This window comes from Pelodiscus sinensis, chromosome 19, assembly GCF_049634645.1.
Source record: "Pelodiscus sinensis isolate JC-2024 chromosome 19, ASM4963464v1, whole genome shotgun sequence".
Classification (NCBI taxonomy): Eukaryota; Metazoa; Chordata; order Testudines; family Trionychidae; genus Pelodiscus; species Pelodiscus sinensis.
The window spans coordinates 26,246,813-26,258,056 of NC_134729.1; the positions used below are offsets into that span (position 1 = coordinate 26,246,813).

An 11,244-nucleotide genomic window follows, 5' to 3' on the forward strand; every position below is an offset into this window, starting at 1 on the left:
GACCTTTGCTTCTGGAGTGCATGCTGGTGGATAAGTCTGAATGGCAGGTTTGAAAGTATCAGCTCCACTGCTGACAAGAGATGCTCTAAGTGGCCAGGAGTCCTTGGTGTGGCCATGGAGATACCAAATGGCACTAGTGGTACCTGTAGGACCAGCTTCTCCAGGAGCCACGGGGCAGCAGCATTGTGTGCATGCCAGCAAGTGTTCCAGACACATGGGTACCACGGTTATCGTTTAATCCTGTTTGTGCTGAGCTTTACCCTCCACCCAGGGAAGTCTGTATGCTGGTCCAGCCCGATCCACATGGAACATCTCTCCCAAACAGGTCCAGGCTGCATTGGAAAAGCTGAGCTTGGGAGCAGTCTGCAGAAAGGATCTGTTCTTGTGCCCATGAGAGTGTCTTATGTTGGGGCTTGCTCATCTTTGGTGCTTATCTGGGGCTTTCAAGATGATCACAGGGTCACTCACCACTGGTAACAGCCATTGTACAGGGAGGTCTGTCAGTCCTGGATCCAAGCATGCATTTGGTCACAGCTTATGCCACTTACACAGGTCGAGCTCCCAAAGTTCCCAAGTTCACGCATGAAGGGCTTACAAATGGATCAAAAAACCATGATATGAGCCTCGCCCAGGAAGCAAACCCATTTTTGGTGCTTACTGCTCACAGAAAATGGGCTAGGGCAGAAGTCAGTTTTATTACCCAGAATCCCGGGAATAGTTCTTGGGAGGACAGACTTCAAATGGAGAAAAAATTTAATAACTAAATTATCTTCTACTCTAAAAATATAATCTACAACAACTATATGCATCTACAACAAATGACCAAAGTAACTCTCTTTGCAAACACTTAGAGCGCTAAGGAATGGGGTTCCAACTTAAGCCATGTGACACAAAGAGAGAACTGGAGACACATCAGTCCGCACAACCTACTATACCTTCAGCTGCAAGCAGGAGGGGGACACATAATATACCTGCCACCCATGTGCACCCATGTATAGAACATGTATAGGGACCATCACTTGGAGAATTTTAAATTATTAGCTTGATTAAGAAATTGCAATATTCTCAAAGCTAACAGCATGCAAGTTAATTTCCCCACTTCCAAACTCTTACTCCACTGATGTAGCTCAATAATTGCCCGCACTCCCAACAATAAACAAGCCTGTTTGAAATAAGAGTCAACTGAATTGATTTTAACTCTGGTTTCATATTAAAATCCTACCATGAAATGATTTTAGACTTTTTGACTATTTGGCAGGCAGCTTTTTTTCTTTTACTAAATTGTTTCAACACTATTTTAAAGCTGTTAAAATAACCTATTAGTAGCGAAGTCCAGCCCTTGTCAGTAATCTCTTGCTCCAGATTTGGAAAAGGGTCATTTGCAACAACCCTTCAGCCAATCTAGGAATGGTTGCAAAACCCTTCTATATTCCAACCCCTGTTGGGTGAAAAGCAGAGTGGTATGATGCTGAACCTCAAGATAATGTGAATCGAGAAGGGAGAAACAACCATTTTTAGAGCTGAGTGACACAGTGATCTGATTAGCAAAAATGTATAGTCATCATAAAGATGTTTGTTTTAAAGGTAATTATGTTGTCTAACAAGAATCTCAGCACTACAAACAAACTTTTACTCAAGTCTTTCTATAAATTAGTTTATGGTTCAGCAGTCCAGTTTCCTACCATACATCAATTTTATTGCCAACAACTTGTGGCAGCCATAACCACATGTATTACCTGTACAGGTTTACAGACAGAATAACCACCTTTCAAGCTGCTTTTCTTAGCATCAGAGCATCCCCTTAAGACAGCTGCATAACCACTATGGTGGTTCTCACCATGTAACATGATAGTCATTTACCCCATTCTCTTGACACTAAGTGCACTGAAAACAGACATATACTAATTCTTCACTAACAAAAAAAGAGAGGAAGGAAACATTTCACCTTTGACCCTTTCACTAGAGGAAAGGTCAAATTCTTTCTAATCTTCCTCAAACAGAAGTGGCAAAGCTTAAGACTCAAGTGTATGCAATGTGTGTTTTGTTCCACCTTAAGAAAACGTTCCACAGAAACAACAGTGCAATGCCAGACCCAGACTGGACGGCAATCCCCCAGAGAAAGGAGACTGCATGCTCATTAACATGGACACTCACCACGTTTGGGTTTAGGGAAGCTTTCATGTAGCCGAAAGACCACCTTCTCCACAAAATGCTGGATGTCGCATTGTTCTGGGCCACGGACAAATACCATCCAGTCGTGAGTAAACCCTTCGGTGGTGGGCTTTTTCCGGAGTTGGGCTCGGTGCCCAAGCTCCAGCTTCACTTGCACTGTGCACTGGAAGGGGAGAGAGGTGTGGGACACTAGTCAATATAAGCCAGGTGGCATTGTTTTACAGAGCTTCCAGATGTACAGACAGAAGGTACTGAGTATCAGAAGGAGAAAAAGAGAATTAAGTGTCTATCACAATGAAACTAAGCTGCCATGAAAGATCATGGTGATTCTTTAAAACTAAGTTGCGGTCAGTCAGAAAAGTGACTGCAAAAATGGTTTCTATCATCATAAATCTATTCTGTATATCTGATTCACACTTAACTCTGCAGAGTAAATACAGCTGTAGAACACAGATAAATGAACTAAGTTGTAAGCCAAGTTCTGACTCCATAATCTTTATTACGAAGGAAGACAGAGGTAGAATGATTGGATTTTCAGTTCCCAATAGTTTACACCATTTGCTGTTAGTAAAATATTCCTAAAAGGAGTATTAGGCATTGGCTCACTAGTTCGAATGTTATGAAAGCTCACCAAAAATAATTACAGCACTTGAGTTAGTAACATTCTAATACTATGGATTTTCACAGAAACTAGAATTTAGTTGCATTATAAATTTCATACATTAGTTGATTTACATGGCCTACATTCACATGGATTTCTACAGATATTATACTAGTGTGTGTTTTCTAGTAGAAGAATCATGTAATTCACAAAAGAAATGTAACCATGATGTTTTATATTTTACGAAATAATGTATGTAATCTCTTTCAAAGAAGGATCACAAGACTCTTTAAGGGCAGGGATTGTATTTTTGCATGTATTTGTACAACTCCCAGCACTATGAAGACCTAGTCCCGATTAAAGTTGCTGAGGTCTAATGTAAATAATATTAAACAACACAAAACATTAGAAAAAAAACTATGTACAGTGCCTTATACAATGAGCAAAAAACCTACTACAGAGTAAAAGAAACAGCTGAAATTAAATTAAGATGCATTACTGTAAATAATTTACATCTATGAGACAGTGAGGAGATAGGTGGACATAGGAGAGGGAAGCTAAGTGTTAATTAAATAAACACTAAGCACAGCAAAGGTTTCAGGAGAGATTTGAAGAGTCAGAGACTCATCTGAGAATGTGCGCCATGTAAGTACTACTCTAGTTTGACATATGCCCTATACAAACTAAAACCATCTCACACTAAATTTAATTAAATTATCAGATTAAGCAAGTAAAAGTAAAAAACTACATGAAGGTTTCCAGTGCTTGGTTCTGATCCACATGCAACTAAGATTTATGAGGAATAAGGGACTTGATTTCACATAAAAATTGTATGTGTAACCTAGTCAAGTCTCTGGCATTTTTAAGGGGAATGTTATCTGTATTACAGCTGCAAGCAGGGACCTGAATGAGATCAGGGTACCCACTATCCTTAGCATTGACATATACACAGTAACAGTCCCTTTCCTGAAATACTTCGTCTAGACAGACAATAGGTGAAAAAAGTATTTCCTCCATATGTGAAATAGATAATAGTGATTTTGAGTGTCCAAACTTGACACACATTGAAAGGACTTGGTTTTCAGAAGGTGTGTGATTTGCAATTTCTAATAAACTAGACCAGGGGAGGCCAAACTGTGATGTGCAAGCCATATGCAGTTCTTTTATTGTTGAAGTGTGGTTCACCAAAATCGCCCCTGAATTCTCCACCTACCAGATTGAGGTGGTGTCTCAGGACCTCTGCCTTGCAGTGGGATGGCGGGGCTAGGAGCTTCTACTTAGAAGGAAGGGGAGCATCAGCAGGTGCACAGCAGTTGCCTCTCACGCAGCTGAAGCCCTGAGATCTAACAGATAGATGCACCCCAGCTCTTGAACTTCTAAAGATTGTCACATGCAGCTCAGAGGGTCAGTGATCTGGCCAACCCTGATCTAGACTTCTTATTGAGAGGAACCAAAAATCAGACTACATTCTGAAATTTTGGCCTAAGCTACTTGCTGAGGATCACACAGGAAATCTATGGCACAGGAATTTAATTCTGCTCTCTGAGTCTCAATCCAGTATCTCAGTCACAAAAGCAATCTTCAAAATTGTTTCTCTAAAGCAGAAATATTTTTTATTTTTTCTTCCAGATAATTTAAGAGATCAGCAGCTCATGCATCAATCACAAAATTCCACTCTTCTAATTAACTGTTTAATTCATGTTACTAAAGTCTGTCTCGAGTCACCTTCCCCTTAAAGTTATCTTAATAGGCTGTTTTCTTCTGCTGCACATTGGACCTGTCATTTCTATGAGCTGCACCTCTGTATTAAAAATGAAGGTGCTGTGTTGTCAGATATTTCTGTCTCCTAACAAATGTTTCTCTTTCATTAGACTTAAAAATCATGAAGGTCCAAGGAAAGAGGCAAACTGAGTTTTAACCAACACACAGAAACCTAGTGCAGATAGTTTACCTAAATTATGACGTTAATGGGGGAACTTCTTGAAAGCAAGTTTATATGGGATACTTCCTGTGAAGTCCAAATAGGAATTATTTTCAACAAATTTCATTCGGCAGCTTCAACTACACCTTAAATTTTGCTAATAAATCCAACATGTTCTACTCTTGAGAGAAGTATAAATGGCTATCACCCTGTGGAGGTTCTCCAATTTCAGTGAGTGAAAAGTCCCCTGTAGTTCTCAGCTAAAACCATACGGATGAGAGGGAAAATTAAATATTGAAATGAACTGTTCTGAGTGGGAGGTATTCTCAACTTTCTCTTCAGGTCCTGGTCCAGTTAATAGCTGAAAGAAAATCCAAATAATCCATGCTATGCAGTCTGGGGGACATGAAGGTTGGTTGATGGAGGCTGGCTCTAGATCTGCCTCATCTGCCTGCGGCACCACATTTCCCCGGAACCTGAAGTATAGCCCTTTCCACAGCGAGTCCGGTATATCATACTCCCCACTGCCAGGTGGTGAGGGACAACAGCCCTGCTCACCTCCCAAGAACCTCAGAGGCCAAATGGGAGGCCCACAAGCTCCACTGCTAGCCCTCCCACCTCTGAGTGGACTGTCTCTCATACCTCTTAAGGGAAAGAATAGCCCCATTGCTGCTCCTCTTATACTTCTACTTAGGCAGGAGAGCAACAGTCCTGCTACAAGCCTCCCATTATAACTCTGGAAAGGATGGGACAGCTACTTTCCCTCACCCCCATTATGCTGGAGGGGAAGGGGAGAAAGCGCACTGTTGCTACGTCTCCTCCCATTATGCCACTGGAAGGGGAAACAGCAGCAGTGCCACTCCTATCCCTCCACCCCCATTATCCACTGGGTAAGACAGGGGGTGGCAACAGCCCTGCTACTGTTCCTCCTATTACTCCTCGAGAGAAAGCCATAATAATGAAAAAAGTGTCAGGACTGAAGCTTTTTTTTTTTTTACTTTCATAACTGATGCAACAACCTGAGGTGCTGTAGCTGCGAACTGTCAAGGCCAGAAGTGCCAGGCAAGCCCTGGGACAAACTAAGCGCTGAGGGATTAGAGTCCTGGTGCTGCCCCAAGCTACATCTCTGCAGGTGCAGGGAAAATAACTCGGCTGCTTCCACCCTCCTCCCCTGTTGATAGCTCTGAAGGGAAGGGGGGGGAGTCCAAATGTTGCCCCTCCCCCCACTATGACTCGGGGGGGGGCAGGAGGACAACTGCCCTTTTCCTGCCCCTCCCCCCACTATGACTCGGGAGGGGCAGGAGGACAACTGCCCCTCCCCCATGAATGTCTCTGAGGGGGCGGGGGGACGAGAGCCCCGCTGCTGCCCCTCCCCCCACGCCGCTGAGGGGGCGGGGGCCTCGCGCCTCCTCGCTCTGCCCGCGCGCGGGCGGCCGGGTGGCCCGCTCCTCACCTGATTGTCCATGGCTGGGCCGCCGCTGCCCCGCGCTCGGTCCCGGCCCCTCACGGCCTCGCCGCGGCCCCTCGCCTCATTGTGTGTCACTCACAGGCACAGTCCCTGCCTCTCCCCCCTCCCACCCGCCCCGCGGAACCGGAAACAGACGCGCCGGACGGGCAGCCTCCCCCGCCAATGGCAGCACAGCGCGCATCTCGGGGGCGGGGCTCCCGTCGGTTTTAGCGGAGGCTCTACGCCGCAGCTGACTGGCCAGCGCGCTGGCGAATAGGAGGCGGTGGAGGGAGGGGGCGTGGCTAACGGAGCGTTGCTGGGGTCAGGCCCGCAGGGGACTGAGAGAAGTGAGGGGCGGAGCCGAGCGTGCCCTGCCCCTGCAGCCAGCCCCTCGCCGCCCCTCCCCCCCCAGGCCCTGGGGCCGCGGCGCCAGGCTCCGAGTCTCGCCCCGTGTAGTGCCGGGCCCGCGCGCCCCTCACTCCCCCCTCCCCTCGCCGGGCCCGCGCGCCCCTCACCCCTCACTCCCCCCGCCCCTCGCCGGGCCCGCGCGCCCCTCACTCCCCCCGCCCCTCGCCTGGCCCGCGCGCCCCCTCACTCCCCCCGCCCCTCGCCGGGCCCGCGCGCCCCTCACTCCCCCCTCCCCTCGCCCCTCGCCTGGCCCGCGCGCCCCCTCACTCCCCCCTCCCCTCGCCGGGCCCGCGCGCCCCTCACTCCCCCCTCCCCTCGCCGGGCCCGCGCGCCCCTCACTCCCTCCGCCCCTCTGGGCCCGCGCGCCCCTCACTCCCCCCGCCCCTCTGGGCCCGCGCGCCCCTCACTCCCCCCGCCCCTCTGGGCCCGCGCGCCCCTCACTCCCCTTCCTTTTCCCCCTCTGGGTCCATGTGCCCTCACTCCCCCGCCCCTCCCCCCCAGCCCATGCCCCCCTTCCTCCCCTCCCATGTTCCCCTCACTCCCCCCTCTACTCCCCCTGGGCCCGTGTCCCTCTTTCTCCCTCTGCCACCCTGGATCCATGTCCCCCTCATTTCCCCCCTCACTCCCCCTGGGCCCAGGTCCCTCTCTCTCCCTCTACACTTGCCCTGCCTGGCCCATGTCATTCACACTCACCCTGCCAGGCCTGCATCTTTCTCACTCTGCTTGCATTGCTGGGGCCATGTCTCTCTCATTTCACCTTCTCTGCCAGTCCCAGGCCTGCTACTGCCCTGCTGGGCCCATGTCCCCCTCACTCCGCCTGCCCTGCTGGGTCTGTGTTCCCCTTACTCCTCCTGCCCCAGCCCTGCCGGCTCCATATCTTCAAATCTTAGTATACTAGAACTGGATGTGACCGAGCACCATATTCCCATCACTCCACCTGCCCTAGCCCTGCCGGGCCCATAATTCCCAACAGCCCACATCATACCATAGATTTGGGGGGAGGGTGGGTATATTGCAGCACCTGGCTTGAAGTGGTTTCCATAATTTGTGGGGTTACAGTTTGCTCTAATGGCTTTCCCCCACTGTATAAATTGTTCCAGCACTTCTGCCTGTAGCAATCCAGTATGGCCCATGGCTCTCAGTAGGTCCCATGGCAGCAGGGTAAGACTCCATTGGCTAACATGAATTACCCATGTTCAGTCAGCCAGAGGCAGTTGATCCTCACAACACAGTGCTCCAGCAACAGTACAGTTTCCTGTGAGCCCCACGTGCTAGTCTCATAGTGTGGAGTGTATCAAATGTTATACCAAATAGAAGCAAGCAGGATCTTATGAGGGGGGCAAGGCAAAAAGCCACATTTATTGTAAAAATGATAAAGAATAAATAAAAGATAGAAGCAAACAACATTGTTTAACTACTTAACCCTTATACATATAAACATTCATTCATCCATCCATTCAGGTTCTGTGTATTTGTTATAGTTACCAGCCTGGAAGTTGCTTGTGACAGAATACTGGCCAGGTATTCTGTACACAAGTGATGGTAGTGGGGAGCGAAGTCCTGATCAGATGCGCATCTGAAGCTCCTGGTAGGCTGGCAGCAGAACCTTGGACTCTGATTCCATAGTCTTTTAGTCCAGTTCTTATAGGAATTTCTTCCTATGCCAGTCTATGGAAATTGCTGCATCATGCTGATGTCTCCAGGGTGGCTGCCAGGTGCTCATCAGTGATCTCATCGGGTGGACCTCCAGTACTTGGTTTTCTCCACTTGACACCTTTTGGTTGCACTGGCACCTGACGCCTTCTTCAGCCCTTTGTTGCTGTATTCTCAGGCTGGCACCTCTCAGAACCATTCACTCATCATCCAAGCACTCTCTCTCTTACATACATTCCTTAATTAATGTTTCCCATACAATATTTTTGTATAATAATAACTTTACATATATCAGAGTTGTAGTTACAAAAAGTTTCTGGGTGGTATTGCTTAAAACATTCTCTGAGTGCTGAGTAAAGTTACAATGTTTTAAAGAGAACAGGCGTCAATTATGTAACAATGCCCTTAGTCAATTACAGGGCTTGGCTCCCATAGCACAGTTAGTGGCTTGACAATGCATTGTTACAATGTATCTCTGCAATGTCAATTTCAAGCAGCCCCTTGCACAAGCTTGAGCATGCCCTGGGGCACAGAGGGGGGCTGTTTCTGGCTACATAGGATTATATTCTTAACAGTTCTAAATTACATGACCTAATACATTATATTCTAAAGGGGCAATAATAATAATAAATCTAAACATTTAACAATCTTAACAAATAATAATAATAAGAAGAAGAATTAATAATAAATCTAAACACTTTAAGTTGTGGGGAACAAATTATGGGGAGTCACTTCCATTTGGGGGAATCACATTTTTAATACATTGATATGTTATCCCTACATCATCTTCATCTGAACTGGCTTTCCTGTTCCCTGAAGACTGCTGATTCAATTCTGGGAGAAGTCAGTGTGCTCCAGATTGCTGTGCATGAGAAAAATGGCACTGAAAAGGTGATTGCATGTTCAATGTACATCAAAAAGCCTTGTCAATGCAACATCCTACAAAGTGACTCCTGGGAAATGAGTGATTACTAGTTACAGTCCCAGCTGTGCTTTCAGATGCAGCCGTCACTAGCCACGTTGCGGCTGAGGCACCTGAAAGGAACTGTCATCTGTGGGCATGCAGTTTACTGAGAAAGGCCCCCTCAGATGTGGTTCTCAGCGCTGCTGGTGAGTTTGTGTCACATTTACAACCAAAAACCAGAAGTTTTTAATGTTTTTTAAGCCTCAAAGACAAAAAAGTTATTTTCCTCAGTTGTATAATCCTGATTATCATCCTGATAGGATCCTGATTATCCTCCAAATAATCCTGATTATCATATTTTGGAACTTTGTTGAGGTCCATAGGGGAACATACCAAAATACATGTTGCCCTCACCAATTAACGTAGAATGGGAGCCCAACTCATAGGCTGTGTCTACACTGCACTCCTTTTCCAGAAAAGGGATGCAGATGAGACAAGTTGGAATTGCAAATGAAGCGGGGATTTAAATATCCCCCGCTTCATTTGCATAAACATGGCTGCCGCTTTTTTCCGGCTCGGGGCTTTGCCGGAGAACAGCACCAGTCTAGACGGGATCTTTTGGAAAATAAACCCTTTTCCAAAAGATCCCTTATTCCTGATTTTAAGAGGAATAAGGGATCTTTCGGAAAAGGGTTTATTTTCCGAAAGATCCCATCTAGACTGGCGCTTTTCTCCGGCAAAGACCTGTCACGTTACTGGATCTTGAGGGGAGCAGCCAGATCACTGATGCACCCATAGGTGGGGGTGTTGGCCCCAAGAATGGTATAGAAGGGGGCCATGTGAGGTAATGAATAGAAGCTTACTGTCTGCTGATCCTGTGGACGCTATTTATGTGAGTGTATAATGTCTGTGTGTGTAGGTAGCAATCTGTAATCTGTGTGGAAACTGAATATTTCTCTGAATGTGGTAGAGCATTGGGCAGAGCCTGACCTATGGACATGCTAATTAGTGAGGCCCTATGGGACAATGGCACTCGATGGGCCAAGGACACACCTAAAGCATGAGGGCGGAGGCCTAAGAGCTGCAGCAGAGAGAGGCTGACTGCCAGGTGACTGGCTGCGGCCAAGGAGAGGCCAGGAAGGATGTATAAAGAGGCCATGTGGGGGACTCCATTTTGTTCTCAGCTCAGCACTTCATCCCAGAGGCGGCATTGCAGGGATCGAAGAGCCTGGAAGACCTGTGAACCCATCCTGATCGTAGGATGTGCAATAAGAACTTTTAAACCAGCAGCTGTGACATCTCTGCTAGAGCCTGCATCGAGAACTGGGAGATTCGGTGCATGTAACGTACTATTCCTTTAATAACCTTACTCTCATGCTTTTCTTTGTTGTAATAATAAACCTTTAGTTGTTAGATGCTAAAGGATTGGCCCAGCGTGATTTGTGGGTAAGGTCCAAAGGGTAAATTGACCAGGGATCTGTGGCTGGTTTCTTGGAACCGGACAGGACTTGTTCGGGGTAGGTGGGATTGGGTGCTAGGACCTCCCACCTGTGTATGAGGCCCGGGGCCATCTGGGGCATGGATATTGCTGGGGTGCCGGAGGGGTTTTGCTCGTGAGGCTTCAGGCAGGCTGCTGGAGTGCTCTGTGGGACTGGTTTGTGGCCTGTTTGGAGAGGTCACCAGTCTGGGGGCTGTAAGGAGCCCCGGATTTGAGCAATTCGGATGCCCTCAGCTGTGCCCAGTCATAGCCCGGTCCGTCACAAGCCCCGAGCTGGAAAAAAGCGGCAGCCATGTTTATACAAATGAAGCGGGGGATATTTATATCCCCCGCTTCATTTGCAATTCCTACTTGTCTCATCTGCATCCCTTTTCCGGAAAAGGGGTGCATTGTAGACACAGCCATAGGGAAGAGGCAGGGAGGAAAATGAGAGTAAGATCAGTGACATCTGCAAAAAATTGACATAAGATCCTCAATTATTCTAAACACAAAAGCTGTTTCATTAGCCTGATGTCAGATGCTTGCAGAGTAAAATAGACTAGAAGGCTGCGTCTAGACTGGCATGATTTTCCACAAATGCTTTTAATGGAAAAAATTTTCCGTTAAAAGCATTTGTGGAAAAAGAGTGTCTAGATTGGCA

The 11,244-nt window shown here is 47.2% G+C and overlaps 1 protein-coding gene across 3 annotated transcripts in view; it reads right to left on the reverse strand.

Moving 5' to 3' along the window:
• Window positions 1-6,299, reverse strand: part of MLLT1 (MLLT1 super elongation complex subunit) — a 52,776-nt gene extending 46,477 nt beyond the window's left edge. For all 3 annotated transcript variants that reach the window (XR_012896729.1, XM_075903165.1, XM_075903164.1), the window contains exons 1-2: window positions 6,148-6,299; window positions 2,155-2,335 (exon numbers count right to left, since the gene is read on the reverse strand). Coding sequence is in view for 2 of the 3 variants with exons in the window: in XM_075903165.1 (XP_075759280.1) it covers window positions 2,155-2,335; window positions 6,148-6,159 (193 nt within the window). In the remaining variant the exon portion in view is untranslated. The remainder of the gene's footprint in view (window positions 1-2,154; window positions 2,336-6,147) is intronic.
• Window positions 6,300-11,244: the final 4,945 nt, after the last annotated feature.